Here is a 20,602-nt window from a genome sequence, read left to right as displayed (position 1 = left end):
ATAGATGATGTTCTCTCACTAAATAATTCAAAATTTAGTGACTATGTTGAAGGCATCTATCCCATCGAACTTGAGATAAAGGATAAAGGATTCCATTTCTATGTAGCAACATTCCAGCAGTGCATGCATACGAAGTAAATATCTTCCAGTTGATACAATATTCTAGGGCTTGTATTTCCTATCATGATTTCCTTGATGGGGGTTGCTGCTCACATGGAAGCTATTAAACCAAGAGTTCCAAGTGTTGAAGTTGATATAATCCGTTCGTAAATTTCACGGACACCATCACGAGTTGGTTGTTCGTTATGGAATATCCGTTTCACAGATGGTAGCGGAAATGTTACTAATGTCATAACTACATTTCCGCGCCTTTTCCCGAATGTGACCAACCGAATTAGACTTATTACCGGGTTTGTACTAACATGAGCAACACGACGGGTGTCAGATGTGGTGCAGGATATGCTCACCCTTCCGGAGCACCTAAGATCACTCCTAGTTTTTTGGTGGGGTTCGTGTTGCTCAGTCTTTAGTTTTCTACGTTGTGTTTTGTACACTATTAATTGGATATTGGTCTTTTTCTTTTTAAGCTATGGAGTTTTCATTTTATTTTTGACTTATAAATTTGAATCTCCCTTCCGCTATCCTCTTTTTTTATAGATCTTGATTAGTACGGCTATTTGGCAGCTAGCTCTTAGGCAACTTAATAAATATTGCTAAATACTACAAGTCTAAAAGGGTACATCACCAAAAAAATATATATTTTGGTGATGTTGTACCCTTTTAGACTTGTTATATATTATATTTTGCAGTGTATTGTATCATAATTATATGATCCATCGCCCCGTAAGATTTATCGTTGGCTATTATTCAGACAATTATATATATATATAGTATTTAGCAATATTTCAAAGGTTCTAAATTTTGGTAATTAAAATTTTTTTAAACTTTTCAAAACAAAATATATAAATTCTGTATAATAATATATGTCTAAATAAATCATAAATACCAAAATCCATTCATTTAAATAATTTGTTATAATTAAACATTAAATGAAATATTTATTAACCAATATGAAATTTGGAGTTAAAAAGGGGAGATAACACCCCGTTTAAGTTATATTAAACTTATGATAACTTGTCGAATGTCTACATATAGATGTGAACCGTGTGGATAAAATCATTTCCATAGAATATAGAATAAAAAATAAACAATACGATATTATCTTTACGAAATTCCGTTGATGTATTGTTAAAACGTAAAACAGATTAGAAATGGGTTAAGCTAGATAATTTATACGTAGTACTTCGCTCGTTGATTAGCGTTTACTTCTTATAAATTCTCTGATTCATACTTATTGACTGTAATCACAGTTAATGTAACATACTTTAAACAAATCTCGATGTATTACATTACAATTCTGATTACGATCGAGTCTGGACGCATAATGAAACTAAATTGAAATTATTTAATTATAAATTTCACTTACCTTTTCTTTTTTTTTCTTCTCATACTTGTTTGGATTTTATGGCTAATCGACTGTGTTCCAAGTTAATATAAAATATATATAAATAAATATCGATATATAACGATCAATTTCTGATTGTGGTTTAGTCTGGAATGTTTTATACAACTTACATGAAAACTTCTCAATTAAAGCTTCAAATATATGAGTAATTTTGCAGTTTTAGTGGGTAAATACTGAAACATTTTAATCCAATTTTCTTTTGATAAAGCACACAACGAAACATGTTGGGCAAACTTATAATCTACGGATAAAGGATTGTGTGGAATTCACAGGGACAAATTGAATTGAAAATTGATAAACTAATATTCCAAATGTCTGCCAACGATTGTATTGGCCTAGCTGCTCTAGCTGCTGTAAAATATGGTTACAAACACAAACGTTTTTGTATTCAAATTCATCATTCGTAATGCTGCAAAAGGGTCTGATGACAAGAGTTTTTAGGCTTAAGAGCAGACATTAAAAATGTTATTCATCAACTTAAATACTAACCCTAAATCACTGCCATTATGTCATAGATATAAGAAGATGTGGTATGAGTACCAATGAGACAACTCTCCATCCAAGTCACAATTTGTAAAAAACCATTATAGGTCAAAGTACGGTCTTCAACACGGAGTCTTGGCTCACACTGAACAGCAAGCTATAAAGGGCCCCAAAAATTACTAGTGTAAAACCATTCAAACAGGAAAACTAACGGTCTAATCTATATAAAAAACGAGAAAAGAGAAACACTTATGAACCACATCAACAAACGACAACCACTGAACATCAGATTCCTGACATAGGACAGGTGCAAACAAATGCAGCGGGTTTAAACGTTTGAATAGGTACCAACCTTCACCCTTACCTGAAACAATAGTGTGACATAACAACATAAAATACACACTATACTATATCAATTGAAATAGCTTAACTCACTCAAAAGACATATTAACCAAAACAAGTGAACATACACCGAACGAATACATTTGATCTATGACACAATGTAAATACAAAATCAATAAAATAAGGGGTGAGATGTTAAACAATATATGTATGCATGTAATAACTAACTCATTTTTCTAACAGCTCTATGTACACCATTGCCAGTTGTCTGTGATTTCTACGAAAGAAATGTTATGCAGAAATGAAGTTAAGAAATGTAATTTTTAGGGATTCAATGTTCATTGATAGTACAATGATAGATGCACACTCGTTCGAAGTATTGTCTGCGCTTTCAGACTTGCAAGTACCGTAATTCCGCCAAGAAGAAAAAAAAATTGCCACCATCTGCCTGTACTAGAACAGTCGATTTATCCGTATTTTCACGGATTATGTCCTGTTCTTGATTGTGAAATTTTGACTGAATTTTACTAAACATGACTGGTGATGAATGCATAGCAAAATGTAAAATATCAAAAATACCAAACTCATAGGAAAATTCTAAATGAAAAGTCCTTTTTCAAATGGCAAAATCAAAAGCTCAAACATATCAAACGAATGGAAAACACCTGTCATATTCCTGACTTGGTGCATGCATTTCTTTATGTAGAAAATGGTGGATCAAACCTCGTTTTATCACTTGTATCAAGAGACGCTTACCAACTTCCACATTTCTGTTGTTGACGTCCTTGTCGGATTTATTTGAATGTTTGTTTGGATGTGTTTAGGTTAATTTTGTTGTATATCTATGATGTATGTTTATACAATTTTGGCTGCTTGATCCCGATTATATCCTTTTAGAACCGAACTATGAATAAACTAACCATAGATACCAGATTAAAATTTTGAACGCCAAAATTTTTTTCCAAATACAGCTAAGGTTTTCAATTCTTGAGGTAGAAACTCTTTGGTATTTTGATAACTGTCATCAAAGTGGGAGGATTACCTAGCTTTTAAACCAAGTTAAAACCACAATGTCTTTTTCTTCTAAAAATGTCTGTACAAGAACAGGAATATGACAGTTGTTTTCCAATAGTTCCGTTGGTTGATATAATCAAGCGTTTGGTTTTGTAAGATTTTATGGACTTCCCTCTTTTTAGTCCCCTACCGACGAAGTCGAAGAGGACTTAAGGTTTGCACTTCTTTTGTCTGTCTGTCGGTCTGTCTTTCTGTCCGATTTGGTGTATTGTTTTATCATGACAAGTTACAGATCAAGGTAGAATTTTTTCCGGTCTGCTGATTTTGTGCAGAGTTTTGGTCCTTGGACTTCGAAAGTTTACTCAATTAGTTTTCCTCACTTTTTTCGTCATGCTTGGATATATTGATTTGAAAATTGGTGTATAGTTTATCATGACAAGTTACAGATCAAGTTCAAATTTTGTTCCGGTCTGATGATTTGTGCAGAGTTATGGTCCTTGGATTTACTTTAATAATCAGTTTTCCACACTTTTTTTCGTCATACTTGAAGATATTGACTTGATATTTGTTATATTGTTTACACCATGACAAGTTATAGATCAAGTAAGAATTTTGTTCCAGTACAATGAATTTTAACCGTTAGGGGACAATGTATTGCCATTTAATACTCTCAGAATGCTTGTTGAATTTATCTTCGAGTTTTGTATTTTGCTAATGCATGTATTACAATGTCGACGCACCAGGTATCTCTTCTATTAGATTTCATGTAATCTCTCAGTCTACGCTTGTTACCATCAATTCTATTCTTAATCGATTTATAATATTTAAAAATCGGTAAACCTCTAATAGAAAAGATCTAGAGAATGAAAGAATACTGATGCTTTAATTCATTTCCTTTAATTTCTTTTGTTTTAATGTTTAGCAAAATTTGCTACAAATAGATAAATTTTGTGTTAATCTAATTTTGGTATTAGGTTAAAGGTGTAACATTTTTATAAAAAAAAAACAAATAGGGACATTTGGATGTCTGTTATTGATAAGATAAGATAACTTCAAGATCACAGAAGATTGATTATGGAGGTTGCCTGTGTCGTTTGATGAAACAATAGTTCAATTGATCAGGGATGACCAAATTATAATCAAAACCATCTACCCTAAGAGGAATAACACGAATAACATTATCAATCTCAATTTCATTAAAACACTATACAGTGGACTATTTGCATGTGAATTTCTTTAAGATTGTTTACTTTTTAGAATAATCAACTGGAATCACAGTTAATGTTACATACTAATAAAAAAATATCGATGTATTACTTTAAAAATCTGACTCAGATCGAGTGTGGAAGTATTATGAAACTAAAATGAAATTGTTCAACTATAACTCTTAACGTTACCCTTGGTGACACTGTCGTTTGTTATACTTCATATTGAGTAAGGAAATATGGTTTAACCTTTATTAATTTGATTACAAGTATTTCTCAGGAAAATAAAGGAAACCATTGTACAAATGACATTATATGAGTTAAGAAGTATGGATACCTACGGACACATTAGATAAATCAATACAAGTTGTGATTATTATTCTCTGTCAGCATTCTTTGGTGACTTTATCATCCATTTATCGTTACCCTGTTGCCAATTGATATTGACATGATTGCATAAGGGTATCAGTCTATGATGTCATAAGATCCCACGTAAAGCCATCCTACATATGTTTCGACCTAGCTGTTATATAATATGGCCACTAAGATAATTGTTTTTGTTTTTAAGTTCATTATTTATAAAGCGGTATATTTGTCTAAGAACAACACGATTCTTTTTTATGTTTTAGAGCAGGACTGGTAGATGGTTTAAATGCACGTTAATTATTTAAGCTATTCACGTGTAATTACTTTTTATTGTATACCACATTTATCAGAATATATGCTCTGTATTAACCAGTTTTCAAGCATCTCTGCCGCACTGCAATTTTACTACAAATATTTTATTTATTTTGTCCATATAGAGTATAAGGTTTCCCAATGGAAGTAATAAAATAAAAAAGACGCAAGAGTTATGCAATTGAATAATAAGATAACTTGAGGGATATCACTTTTGTCCATTGAGAGATTACCCTGCATCAGTTTATGACAATATAGTAAACTGCAGCAGGAATGATTATATTCTTATTAGAAATGAGGCATATATTTAAAGAGAAGAATACTCTTAACAATCTGACACTACACATTTTCGATTGAGAATTATCATTTTCATAACAACCAAACCATTGTGCTTTGGACAATTTTTGACGCACCTTTATTCTATTTTGTCATACATATTTGGATTAAATTCGTAATCGATTGTATTCGAAGTCTATATAAAACATTTATCAACGAGTATCGATATATTACGATAAATTTCTGATTGTGGTTAAGGATGGAATGTTTTATACAACTTGAATAAAACTTATCAATTAAAGCTAAAAAAAAAAATGTGCGCAATTTAGAAAATATTTAGTGATAAATACTAATCGAAGAGGGAAAAACATTTTAATGCAATTTTGATTTGATAAAAAAAACACAACAAAAATGTTGTGGGAAATTATAACGTACGCATAAGGCATTTTGTGGACTTGACAGGGACAACTATGGTAATAAATTGAAAATTGATTACTGATATTCCAAATGTCTGCCAACAGTTGTTTTGACCTAGCTGGTGTTAAATATGGTTACACACACAAATGTTTTTGTAATCAAATTCTTCTTCGTAATGCTGTAAAACAAAGTGTGAGGACAAGAGTTTTTAAGTTTAAGAGTAGACCTTGAAAATGTTATTCTCCAACTTAAATTATTAAGGTTACAAGAACTGTCATTGTGTCATTTATGCATGCAATAATTAAATCAGTTTTCAAACAGCTCTACGTACACCACTGCCAGTTGCCTATGATTTCTACGAAATTAGTGTTATGCAAAATGAATTTTAGAAATGTACTTTTCAGGAATTTGTCGGGCAATAAAATTACATTGTGTCATTTATGCATGCAATAATTAAATCAGTTTTCAAACAGCTATACGTACACCACTGCCAGTTGCCTATGATTTCTACGAAATTAGTGTTATGCAAAATGAATTTTAGAAATGTACTTTTCAGGAATTTGTCGGGCAATAATATTACAAGGATAGAAACAAACTTATTTGAAGAATTATCGGCTCTAACAGAATTGTAAGTACCTTAATCCCGCCAAGAAACAAACAAAATGCCGCTATGTGCTGCTTGATTGCTATTGCATTATATCACACATCTTCTAGTATTAATTCATTCATGTTAAATTTCTTCATCCTTTTTTCAAAAAGTTAATTGCAACTTTTCTACAAATGTCAAAAATTGTGTTATATTAATTTGGTGTTGAGGTCACGTTGGGCACTTTCTTTAACGTAAATCCTTTTGTATTTATAAAGAAAAAGCATACGACGAATCATAACATTTGAAATTATATTATGTTCATAAAACTAAACAGCAACCAATTAACCAACCAGATGCATATTCTTTCAAAGGCCATGCAACAATTCTGCCCTAAACGAGTTAGCAGGATGAACAAATGATATCGACACTCACAAGTTTCACGGTCATATTCACGAATTGGTGGTTTGATAAGAAGTATCATTTTCTCGACTCACTAACGACATGTTTTTGAAGTCCTACATCTTTATATGCATGTACTAGAACAGTCGAATTATCCGTATTTTTACCGATTATGTCCTGTTCTTGATTCTTAAATTGTGACAGAATTTTGATAAACATGACTATTGATGAATGCATAGCAAAAAGTAAAATATCAAAAATACCGAAGTCCCTGGAAATTTCTAAATGGAAAGTCCAATATCAAATGGCAAAATCAAAAGCTCAAACACATCAAACAAATGGAAAACAACTGTGATACACCTGACTTGGTACAGGCATTTCCTTATGTAGAAAATGGTGGATTAAATCTGGTATTATTGCTATTTAAATCTATCACTTGTATGAAGAGGCGCTTATATCGACTAACACATGTTTTTGTTGACGCCATAGTCGGATTTATTTGTATGTTTTTTTTTATGTGTTTAAGTTAACAGTGTTGTATAAAAAAAATATCTATGATGACTGCTTGATCCCAATTATCGTCGCGTTCACCGGTTATGTCCTTTTATGTTGCTCATACAATTTTTTCAATAGAATGGAACTATGAATAAACTCATCATAGATACCAGATTAAAATTTTGTTCGCCAGACTCGCGTTTTTGTCTATAAAACACTTATCAGTGACGCACGAATAAAAAAACTTAAACAGGCCAAATAAAGTACGTAGGTGAAAAGCAAAGAGGACCCTAAATTCCGAAAAGTTCTTCTAAATACAGCAAAACTTATCTTTTTTGGGGGTAGAAAATCTTTGATCTTTCGTTAACTGTCATCAAAGAGGTTTACCTAGATATTAAACCAAGTTAAAACGACAACTTCTTTTCTCCCAAAAATTTCTTTACAAAAACAGGGATATGACAGTTCTTTTTCATGATTTCCGTTGGTTGATATAGTGGAGTGTTTGGTATTGTCATATTTTATAAGCTTCCCTCTTTTTGAATTTATCTTGGAGTTCTGTACTTTTTTTATGCATGTGTTACACTATCTACGCATCAGGTCTATCTCCTATTTGATTTCATGCCGTCCCCCCTAGTCGTTATTCGTCACCTTGAATTGTATTCTCAATTGATTTAAGACATTTGAACATCGGTATACCTTTCATAGAAAAGAGAATGAGACAATAATGATGCTTTTTTAATGTTTAGAATGTTTTTTTCTTCACATAGATAAATTGTGTGTGTCTAATTTGGGATTCATTTTCAGTTATAACATTCCTATAAAAAATGAGGAAATTTGGATGTATGTTATTTAATTGATAAGATATTTTCATGTCATGTTTAGTGTTATTAACTGGAAACACAGTTAATGTTACACACTATCAACAAATATCGATGTATTACATTAAACTTCTGACTGCCATCGAGTCTGGAAGGTTTCCGAAACTTAAATGAAATTGTTCAAGTATAACTATACACGGTAACCTTGGTTGAATGTCGTTCGTTATTTCTTAATGAGGCAGGAAATATGATTTAAACCAATATTAGTTCCACTATAATTAATTGCTAAACAAAATAAAGGGAACTGTTGTGCAGAGTATATTATATGAGTTAAGAATTATGGGTTCCGACGGACAACTTAAATAACTGAATTGAAATTCGTGATTAATGTTCTCTGCTAGCATTCTTTGGTGACTTTATACTGCTTGTACACAGATCCATCTATCGTAACCCTGTTGCCAGTCGATATTGATATGATTGCATAAGGGTCTCATCCTTTGATGTCACAACATTTGTTTCGACCTAGCTGTTATAAATTATGCCCACTAAGACAAATGTTTTTGTTTTCATATTCATTATTTATGAAGCGGTATAATTGTCTAAGAACAACACTGATTTCTATAGGTTTAAGAGCATGCCTGGCAGATGTTTGCATATAACGTTAATCATTTAAGCTATTCACGTATAATTACTATTTATTGCATGGCGCACTTTAGTCAGAATGTATACTATGTATTAACCAGTGTTCAAACAATTTTGCCTAGTGGAAATTTTCCTCCAAATATTGTATTCATTTTGTACGTATAAAGTGTAAAGTTTACTATCTCAAAGTAATGAAAAATAAGGACGTAAGACGTATGCAATTGAATAATAAGATAACTTGATGGAAATCAATTTTGTTCATTGAGATATTACCCGACATCAGTTAATAACAAAATAGTGAACTGCAGCAAGAATGATTATATTCTTACTAGAATTGATGCGAATATCCCAAGATGAGTACTCTTAACAATCTGGCGCTATACATCTTCAATTGATAATTACCATTTTTAGAACAACCAAACCATTGCCATTTTTTGGTACCTTTCTTCTATTTAGTCATACATGTTTCGATTGTATGGGCAATTGAGTGTATTTCAAGTTTATATAAAACATTTATCAACAAATATTGATATATGACGATAAATTTCTAAATGTGGTTTAGTATGGAATGTGTTATACAACTTAAATGAACACTTATCAATTAAAGCTCAAAATTTTGCAAAGTGTTGGTAGGTTAATACTTAATAAAGAGGGCAAAACATTTTAACCCAATTGACATTTGATAAAAAGCACACCAAAAAATGCTGCGCAAATTATAATTTAACATAAAGCATTGTATGGACTTCACAGGGACAACTTAGTTAACTGAAATGTAAATTGATGACTGATATTTTGAGGTTTAAGAGTATACCTGATAAATGTTATTCTCCAAGTTGAACTTAAACATATACAAAAAAAAAAGATTTGCTCAAAACATTTAGATATGGCATTATAAAAATTCTCGACATACATGTATTACCAAGCTTCATACATGAACCAACAGTGTAATTCAATACTTTAAAGACATTCATTTCTTAGAAAAAAATATAATTAACAGACAAGAATATTGTTAAAAGAAAAAAATATTTCAATATGTTTAGCCTCATTGTATTTGGAATTTGTCAGTTTTTTGCAGTTTGAAATATTTGATACCAACAAAAAGCTAGTTCAACCAAAATCTAAATTATCTGTACAAAAAATGTTTATATATATATAAAGAAAATAAATAATGTAGATGACCTACAGTTACAAGGGAGATAACTTTGTGTTTTATTATACAAAGAAAGGGAAATAAGAACAAATATTTAGTCAAATATCAACAATGAACAATAGAATTCTCAAAACTGTCCGTGAGGTCTAAGTTCTATTTACATAACTTCTATATCCCTTGTTGTACTCTGTACTGATTGTTGTCATATAGTCCAAATTTCAGCTTAAGTCCTGCAAATGTTCTGCGATAAATTCTACAATTGTAGTACCAGACAGATTCAAATTCTTCAGTTTTTCTAAGTCTCTCAATTAAGCTCATATTTTTTTGAGTAACATCATCCACAAATCTAATTTTACTGGTCAATTCTTTCCTACATCTCATAATTTGACGCTTAACATCACTACTGAATAGTTTAACAATAACTGGATAGGGCCCAGCCTTTTGTGATGGTATACGGCGAATTGCAACCACATCTATATCTTCTAACTGGACATTTAGTTCTTTTTTAACAGTTTCCATAAAGTTCTTGTTTATCCTTTCTTGGAAAATTTATTATTTTAATGTTATCTTTTCTTGAGTACTGTTCATTGTAGTTGCTGCTTATATCAGCCTGTTTTGAAAGTCGACTTGTTTCATTAAGGTCTCTTCTAATTGTTGTATTTGAATACTGTATAGCTTGTATCTTGTTCTTCAGGTTTTCATTTTCTATAGATAAAGTATCAAATTTTTCCTGCATTTCATTTTTAACTTCTTCAACTTTTGCATCAATCTTGTTTTGTACAGTTATTTCAAATTCATTCATCAGCTTTTCAACAATTACAGAAACTACTTGCTCAAGATCACTAGTTTTTATCAGATCTTTTGTTTGAATTTCATTTTCTCAATATCCATTTGAAAGTTCATTATACCAGATAAGTCTAGACTTTTGTTTGATTCATTAGATACGTCTGAATGAGTTCGTTTATTAGGTGGTGGTTTATTCTTATCCACTGTTTGCTGCAAGCAATGTCTGAACAGTATTCCCAGGTTTAGTAGTAGATCTTTTGTTTGTAGATTGTATACCAGCTACATTTTGCCCTGAAGACATACTGTATATATATATTGTCACCTCTAGTAGTAGAAATTAATAATAACATATCAATATAGATCCTTCTGGAAAAAAGTCACAAAGTGTTTCCTGTTGATTATAATTCTATAAAAAAATGTATCATTCTATTCTCCATTGAATTAGCTATCACATAGTACTAAATTCACAGACAGTGTCTTCCTAAATTTGGCAAAAAACTGCTAAAACTGGGAGCTTACTTTCTAAGGTGATAACTGTTTGGCAGCCATATTGAATATTTGGTATTAATATTGATTCACTCAAAGGGTCTTTCCATCGGAAATAAACACATTTATTCTAAAACCAGTTGTTGACATGATACGGGTTATGTTCTTCTCATGTATTTTATGATGTTATGCTACTAAACCCCTAACGGGAGGGATTGTGCTTGATTTTCATGTGATGAAGACATAATCTTTCAATCAGTTTAAATGATGTCTGGAGCTGGCATGTCAGTAACTGCTAGTAGTCCTTTGTTAATTTATGTATCATTGTCATTTTCTCAGTTTTGTTACCTATTCTGACATCGGACTCGGACTTCTTTTAAACTAAGTTTTACTGTGCGTATTGCTGTGTGGTTTTTTTTTCTACATTGGCTAGAGGTATAGGGGGAGGGTTGAGATCTTACAAAACATGTTTAACCCCGCCGCAGATTTGCGACTGTCCCAAGACATGATACTGAGACTGAATATGAATGTTAACTGTAAAAGAAACTAATAAAATTGAGAATGGAAATGGGGAATGTGTCAAAGAGACAACAACCCGACCATAGAACAGACAACAGCAGAAGGTCACCAACAGGTCTTCAATGCAGCGAGAAATTCCCGCACCCGGAGGCGTCCTTCAGCTGGCCCCTAAACAAATATATATACTAGTTCAGTGATAATGAACGCCATACTAAACTCCAAATTGTACACAAGAAACTAAAATTAAAAATAATACAAGACTAACAAAGGCTAGAGGCTCCTGACTTGGGACAGGCGCAAAAATGCGGCGGGGTTAAACATGTTTATGAGATCTCAACCCTCCCCCTATACCTCTAGCCAATGTAGAAAAGTAAACGCATAACAATACGCACATTAAAATTCAGTTCAAGAGAAGTCCGAGTCTGATGTCAGAACATGTAACCAAAGAAAATAAACAAAATGACAATAATACATAAATAACAACAGACTACTAGCAGTTAACTGACATGCCAGCTCCAGACTTCAATTATCCTTAAAATAAGGAAAAATGAAATTAAAGTTTTGCTCTGGATACTGTATTTTGGTCATTAAACAGCTTCTGTCCAAATTTCATATAATTCCGTGAAGGTTTGACAAAGTTATTGATGACTGGAAACTTAAACCTCAGACTGAATCTGAATGTTAAGTGTAAAAAAACTAAGTCGAATTATCAGTAAAATACGGAAAAATGAAGAATACATATTTTTAAAATTTTGCTCTGGATACTGTGTTTTTTTGGTTTTTTTTTGTTATAAACAAGCTTCTGTTCGAATTTCATAAAATTCCATGAAGGTTTGACAAAGTTATTGATGACTGAAAATTTTAACCTGGGACTGAATAATTATTAATAATAACTGTAAAAGCAACTAATAGATATAAGAAGATGTGGTATGAGTGCCAACGAGACAACTCTCCATCCAAGTCAAAATTTATCAAAATAAACCATTATAGGTCACAGTACGGTCTTCAACACGGAGCCTTAGCTCACACCGAACAGTAAGGTATAAAGGGCCTCAAAAATTACTAGTATAAAACCATTCAAACGGGAAAACCAACAGTCTAATCTATATAAAAAACAAGAAATGAGAAACACTTATGAACCACATCAACAAACGACAACTACTGAACATCAGATTCCTGACTTAGGTGCAAACAAATGCAGCGGGTTTAAACGTTTTAATGGTACCAAACCTTCACCCTTTATCTAAAACAATAGTGTAACATCACAACATAGAAAGACACACTATAAAATATCAACCGAAATAGCTTAACTCAATCAAAGGACATACTAACACCATTGAACATACACTGAACAAATAAATTTGACCTATGATACAATGTAAATACATAAGTCCATTTATCAGTAAAATATGGAAAATGAAAATAAAAATTTTCAAAATTTTGTACTGGATACTGTATTTGGTTATAAATAATTTTTTGTCCAAAATTTATAAAATTCCATGTAGGTTTGACAAATTTATTGATGTCTAAAAAGACTTTAACCACAGATTGAACCTAAATGGAGACGCCGCAGCCTCCGCCGACGCCAACGCCGACGACGGAATCTAGGATTGCTATGTCTCGCTTTCGAGAAATACATTTCGCAGGCTCGATAAATACGAGAGAAGCGAGAAACACTTATGAACAACATCAACAAACGACAACCACTGAACAACAGGCTCCTGACTTGGGACAGGTGTAAATCGGGTTTAAACGTTTTAACAGACGCCAACCTTCATCCTAACCTGAAACAGTAGTGTAACATTACAACAAATAAAAGACACACTATTAAATATCAATTGAAATGGCTTAACTTGATCAAAAAGAGATATTTACAAAAACAAGCAAACATACACTGAACGAAAAAATTTGATGTATGAAACAATATAAATACAATTTTAATAAAAAAAAAAAAGAAAAAAAGAGGGATGTAAAACAATGTCAAAATGACAACTATAACCTGAGACAAAATGGCGTTAAATAAAACAACGTACACAGGTAAATTCACATATAATAATTTTGTTGTTAGGAGTACGGAAAAATATTTTTACAAGATAAATAAATTTGTTGTTCATAGTACGTGTACAGAATTGAAAATTTGTCGTCATACTAAATTCTTATCAAAGACGGTACATCTTAAAAATAGTGCGACGAGAAATAACACTAAATAAGTAAACATTGAATAACAAAAATGCATTACAAATTGTGTCAACAGGTCAAATTAACACAAACGTACGATTTCAGAGTACTCGCAGTTAATGAAAGCTAGATAAAAGCAAAAAACAATGAACAATAAAAAATCATGCATCAGAGACTTAAATCAATTAAACTTCATCTTATGGATTTAGTGTTTTAACGCCATGAACAGTCAAAGAAGACATGGCATGTGCAATGCCAAAAATAAAAGTATCGACAGGCAGTAGGATAGTTAGGATTTAACCTTATAATAAATATGTATCATGTTACATATAGATAAAGCAGTATATATATAGAAAATACATATTGGATGTGTATATATACATAAAAAAAAAAAACATTCGAAAAGAATACAAATTTAGTTATGTTTTAATTTATTGATGACAAAATCGATATTAATGCCAATGTAAACAATATTCAATGATCATAATACAACATTAATAAGATAACCTTTACTAATAAGTTTGTTTAAAGGTTCGATGAGTTTACAAGGATCATATAGTGATTTCCGCCTTTTAAGTACAATATTACCGTAAAATTTAGTATGTGAAATACCGTTTTTAATAAGTTTTCTACAGGTACAGCCAATTTACTAATCAAATCTTTGTATCTGTGAAATAATTTAGTAAAAATGTTAAGTAATTTATGGTAACGAAATCCCTGACTTAATAATTTACCAGTGATGCATTTATTACGTTCGTAAAAATCTATGACATCACTACACACACGGGCAAAACGAACGAGTTGGGATATGTAAACACCGTATGATGGAGCCAAAGGAACATTGCCGTCTCAAAAAGGAAAATTAACAATAGGAAATGAAAAAATTGTCTCCTTTGTCGTAAAGTTTAGTATGGAGTTTTTCTTTAGAAATTGAAATGTCAAAATCTAGAAAAGTCTTAGCTACTACTTTTTATGTTAGATTTATTTAAAGTAAGTTACTTTTGGTAAATTTCGGTAGTATATTTAGAGAACTCTGGATTATCTTACGAAAACATATCATCTAGATAACGGTAGGTATTGTTGAATGTGTCAACCAAATGTAACAATGACGTGTCTTTACTGAGTTTGGTCATAAACTGAGATTCATAGCAATACAGGAATACATCTGCTATTAAAGGGGCGCAATTAGTGTCCATAGGAAAACATACTACCTGTCGATACACTTTATTGCCAAAACGTACATATATGTTGTCCAGGAAAAAAATGTAAAGCTTCAATCATATCTTCACTTTTCCAGTAAGTGTATCTAGCATATTTTTCTGTGTCGTTACAGAAAAAGACTTTAAACGAGTTACAGCAAATAAATTTTCAATTAGATGATTTCTCAAAAGACCATTTAATTCAATATGAAAACATTTTCTTGATAAGATTGGTGGAAATGTAGTGTAGAGAGAAAAAAAATCATAACTGTCAACAGAATTAAAAGGACCATCAAAAGCATGTATTTTATCTAAAGCCTCTCAAGAATTTTTGTTACTCAAAATATAATTAATACCATTATTTTCATAAACTGTATTTCAAAAGTTAATAACAAGTTCTTTGATAGTAGTTAGGGAGGAAGTTAGAAGCACTGACATATTGGTAGTATAATTTGACTCACTGTGGAGCGTACAAACCTGAATGTAGAAGATTTTATATAATTTTGTTTTTGAAAACTTCCGTGAATACGCGTCACACCACCACTTCATTATTGGCTGCTTTGTCTTCCGGTACGAATACAAACCGCGTTGCGAGTACTTGGAGTTTATTTTTGTCGAGCCTGCGACTTTTGTCTCAAAAGCGGGACATAGCGATCGTACATTCCGTCGTCGTCGTCGTCGTCGTCGGCGGCGGCGTCCACAAATATTCACTCTTAGTAAAAGTGTTCGAAATTTTAATAACTTATTTAATCTATCCTAGATTTGTCCAAACTTGGACAGAAGCTTGTTTATGATCATTAGATAGTATCCAGAAGTAAATTTTGTAAAGAAAAAAATCCTGTTTATCCGTATTTTACTTATAAATGGACTTAGTTTTTCTGCCAGTTAACAATACATTCACTCTGTGGTTAAAATTTTTAAAATATTTTAATAACTTTCTTAAAATATCCTGGATTTCTACCAAACTTGGACAGAAACTTGTTTATGATCAAAAGATAGTATCCAGAAGTAAATTTTGTAAAAATTTATTTCCTGTTTTTCCGTATATTACTTATAAATGGACTTAGTTTTTCTTCCAGTTAACATTACATACAGTCTGCAGTTAAAGTTTTTATTAGATTCATAAATCATCCTGGATTTTTTACCAAACTTGGACAGAAGCTTCGTACAATCAGAAGATAGTATCTAGAGGAAAATTTTTAATAATTTTTTCCCCATTTTTGTTGAGCCTGCGACTAACAGCAAAAGTAGGCGAGACACTGGGTTCCGCGGAACCCTTACGATTTTTTTTATTCTAGAAATGGTTTAATTTAGGATTATTAACTCGAATCACAATTAATGATACATACTGTCAACAAATATCGATATATTACATTAAAATTCTGATTACCATAAAGTCTGAAACTAAAATGAAATTGTTCAATTATAACTAATCAAATTCTTAATGAGAAAGGAACTATGATTTAAACACACATTACTTCTACAACAATTATTTGATAAAGAACATAAAGGAAACCATTGTACAAAGTACATTACATGAGTTATGGGTACGGACAATCAAAATAACTGAATTGAAATTCTTGATTAATATCCTTTCTTTCGTAACTTTTTTGATTGCACACAAATCCATCTATCGTTACCATGTTGCTAGTCAATAATGACATGATTACATAATGGCATTGGTCTGTGATGTCATAAGATCCCATTTAAAGTCATCAAACATTTGTTTCGACCTAGCTGTTATAAAATATGGCCACTAAAATAACTGTTTTTGTTTTCAAATTCATTATTTACAAAGCGGTATATCTGTCTAGGTACAACGTGGATTTTGATAGGTATTAGAAATGGCTTGTTAGATGTTTTCATTTTAGGCTAACCATTTAAGCTATTTACGTATAATTACTATTCATTGTATGTCACAAATTTGTCAGAATGTATACTATGTATTAACCAGCTTTCAAACAATTCTGTCTCGATGTAATTTTCCTACAAATATTTTATTTATTTTGTACGTATAACGTGTAAGGTTAATCATATTGAAAAAATTAAAAATAGAGAGGTATGATTTATGTAATTGATTAATAAGATAACTTAAGGGATACTTTTATTCATTGAGAGATTAACCAGCATCAGGTTATGACAAGATAGTAAACTTGAGCAGGAGTGATTATATTCGTATTATAATTTAGACCAGTATTCAAAGAGAGGAATACGCCTAACAAGTTGGCGCTATGCATGTTCGATTGATAATTATCATTTTCAGAACAACAAAACCATTGTGTTTGGAACAAATTTCATACAAATATCTTTTATTTTGTCATACATATTTGAATTTTATGAGTAAACAACTGTATACCAAGTTTATATAAAACATTAAATCGATATATTATGATGAACTTCTGATTGGGGTTTAATCTGGAATGTTTTACACAACCTAAATGACAATCAATTAAATCCCTTAAATGTGCGCAATTTAGTGTGTAAATACCGAATGAGAAGGGCATAACATTTTAACCCAATTTTCATTTGATGAAAAATACAAAGAAAAATGTTTCGCAAATAATAATTTACGCTTAAAGGATTGTATGGAATTCACAGGAACAACTTTGGTAACTGAATGGAAAATTGATGACTGATATTCTTAATGTCTGCCAACATTTTTACTGGCCTAGCTGCTGTAAAATATGGTTACACACACAAATGTTTAGCTTCAAATTCATCTTTTGTAATGCTGTAAAAGGGTATGAGGACAAGAGCTTAAAAGATTATTTGCAGATATTAGAATTGTTATCCTCCAACTTAGAATATTAAGCTTACAAGCATTGTGTCATGTAAGTAAGGCATAATTAAATCAGTTTTTAACAGCTCTACATACACAACTGGCAGTCGTCTATTTTTTCTTTCAAATTAATGTAATGCTAATATGACTTAAAAATATCATTTTCTTGAGTTTGGGGAACAATAAAATTACAAGGATAGATGCAAAGTTATTTAACGGATTTTCAGTGCTTACTTAACTCGTGTTCCTTGTAAGTAACTTAATTCCGCCAAGAAGAAACAACGCCGCCATGTGCGGCTGGTTTTCTATTGCATTATATCACAAATCTCCTAGTATTAATTTATTCATGTCTAATTATTTATTGTTAAGATAATATCTATAGTCATTTCTTTATTCTTTTAAAAAACAATCACTGCATCTTTTATATAAAAGAGGGACGAAAGATACCAGAGGGACAGTCAAACTCATAGATCGAAAACAAACTGACAAAGCCATGGCCAAAAATAAAAAGACAAACAGACAAATAATAGTACAGATGACACAACATAGAAAACTAAAGACTAAGCAACACGAACCCCACCAAAAAACTGGGGGTGATCTCAGGTGCTCCGAAAGTGTAGGCAGATCCTGCTCCACAAGTGGCACCCGTCGTGTTGCTTATGTTATTACAAATCCGGTAAATAGTCTAATTCGGTAAGTCATATTCGTGAAAAGGGAAGGGTATTGTAGTTACAACATAAGGAACATATCCGATATCATCTGTGAAACGGTTATTCCATAACGGTCAACCAACTCGTGATGGCGTCCGTAAAATTTACGAAGGGATGATTTCAACTTCACCATTTGGAACTCTTGGCTTAATAGCTTCCTTGTTAGCAGCAATCCTCTATCAAGGAAATCATGTTGGAAACACAAGCCCGGGAATATCGTATCAATTGGGAGATATATACTCCGTATGCAGGCGCTGCTGGAATGTTGCTACATAGAAATGGAAAGTTCACAATTGGGAAGCTGAAATCATCTCTTCTGTCGTAAAGTTTTGTTTTCAACCGACCCTCACTGTCAATTTCAAGATGTAAGTCAAGATATGAGGCAGACTTAACTGTATCTGTAGTATCTTTTATCTCTAGTTCGATGGGATAGATTCGTTCAGCATAGTCACCAAATTTTGTATTATTTAGTGAGAGAACATCATCTATACAGCGGAACGTAGAGTTAAATGATATTGCTAATTTCTTATCCTTCTTCCTAAGAAGTTCCTGTATGAAGTCAGCCTCATAATAATAAAGAAACAAGTCGACAAGAAGAGGAGCACAAATGGTTCCCATTGGAATTCCGACAGTCTGTTGAAAAACGCGTCCTCCAAACGTAACAAATATGTTGTCAATCAAGAAATCAAGCATCTTGATATTGTCAGTTTCAGAGAATTTTTTGTTTGAATCAGAATGATTCTTTAGAAAGTAGGATTTATCCCTCCCCAAGACAAGATACTTGTATCTACGTTCTCCATTCTTTTTAATGAAACAAAGTAATACCAACTCTTTCAATTTGTCTTTTAGTTTAGAATGGGGAATACTTGTGTAAAGTGTAGAAAAGTCAAATGTTTTAATACTATTGCAAGATGAGAGAGTCTTAGATTGTATGTACTCTAAAAGATCTTTGGAATTTTTTAGTATCCACATCTGATTCACGCCACCTCCAGAATAGGCAGTTTCGCAATAACTTTTGAGCCCGGCTTTGATTGCTGATAATAGATGTTAATAATTTAGAAAGAGGTTTCGTGGGGCACTTGGAAGACCCAGCAATATACCGTTGTTTGTAAATATATGTTGTTATATAAATGTCGAAATTCGTGTTATGTTAATTTGATGTTTAGTTCACATTTGACGCTTTCGTAAAGGTAAATCCTTTTTTATTTTGAAAAAGATACGACGAATCATTACATTTCAAAAATATATTCTGTTTATAATACTAAACAGCAACCAATTAACCACCCTTAGATGCATATTCTTTCAAACGCTTTACAAAAAATCTGCCCCAAAAGAGTTATCAGGAACTAATGAAATCGACCCTCACAAGTTCCACGGTTACCATCACGAATTGATTGACTGACACACATATGCTTTTTCTTAATTCTCTTAAAATATGTTTTTCGCAGTCCTAGATCTTTATATTCATGTACTAGAACAGTCAAATTATCCGTATTTTTATCAATTGTGTTCTGTTGCCAATTTTGAAATATTGACTCAAAGTGAATTAACATAACTGTTTGGAAATGCATAGTAAGAGACGCTTACCTACTTCCAACAGTTTTTGTTGTCGTACTTTTCAGATTTGTTTTTAAGTTTATTTGAATTTGTTTAAGTCAATTGTGTTGACACAACCCAATTATTGTCGCAATTACCAATTATGTCTGTGAAGGTTGCTCATACAATTGCCAGAATTAAAATTATGTACGCCAGACGATCGTTTTGTCTACAAAATACTGATCAGTGACACTCGAAGAATACAAACGTAAACAGGCTAAAAAAAGTACGAAGTTAAAATGCAATGAGGACCCCAAAACTCCGAAAGGTTTTGCCAAATACAGTTTAGGTGATCTATTCCTCGGGCAGAAACTAC

General features: G+C 31.8%; 1 protein-coding gene across 1 annotated transcript in view; it reads left to right on the top strand.

The window, feature by feature from the left end:
- Positions 1-20,602, top strand: part of LOC127720413 (insulin-like growth factor-binding protein complex acid labile subunit) — a 162,631-nt gene that overhangs the window by 30,392 nt on the left and 111,637 nt on the right. The window contains exon 5 of the mRNA XM_052226992.1: positions 6,497-6,568. Coding sequence (XP_052082952.1) covers positions 6,497-6,568 — 72 coding nt within the window. The remainder of the gene's footprint in view (positions 1-6,496; positions 6,569-20,602) is intronic.

The sequence above is a fragment of the Mytilus californianus genome, unplaced genomic scaffold, assembly GCF_021869535.1.
Source record: "Mytilus californianus isolate M0D057914Y unplaced genomic scaffold, xbMytCali1.0.p SCAF_11, whole genome shotgun sequence".
In the NCBI taxonomy this organism is placed as follows: Eukaryota; Metazoa; Mollusca; class Bivalvia; order Mytilida; family Mytilidae; genus Mytilus; species Mytilus californianus.
Note: the sequence above shows the minus strand (reverse complement) of the source record. Positions and strands in the feature narration are given on the sequence as shown.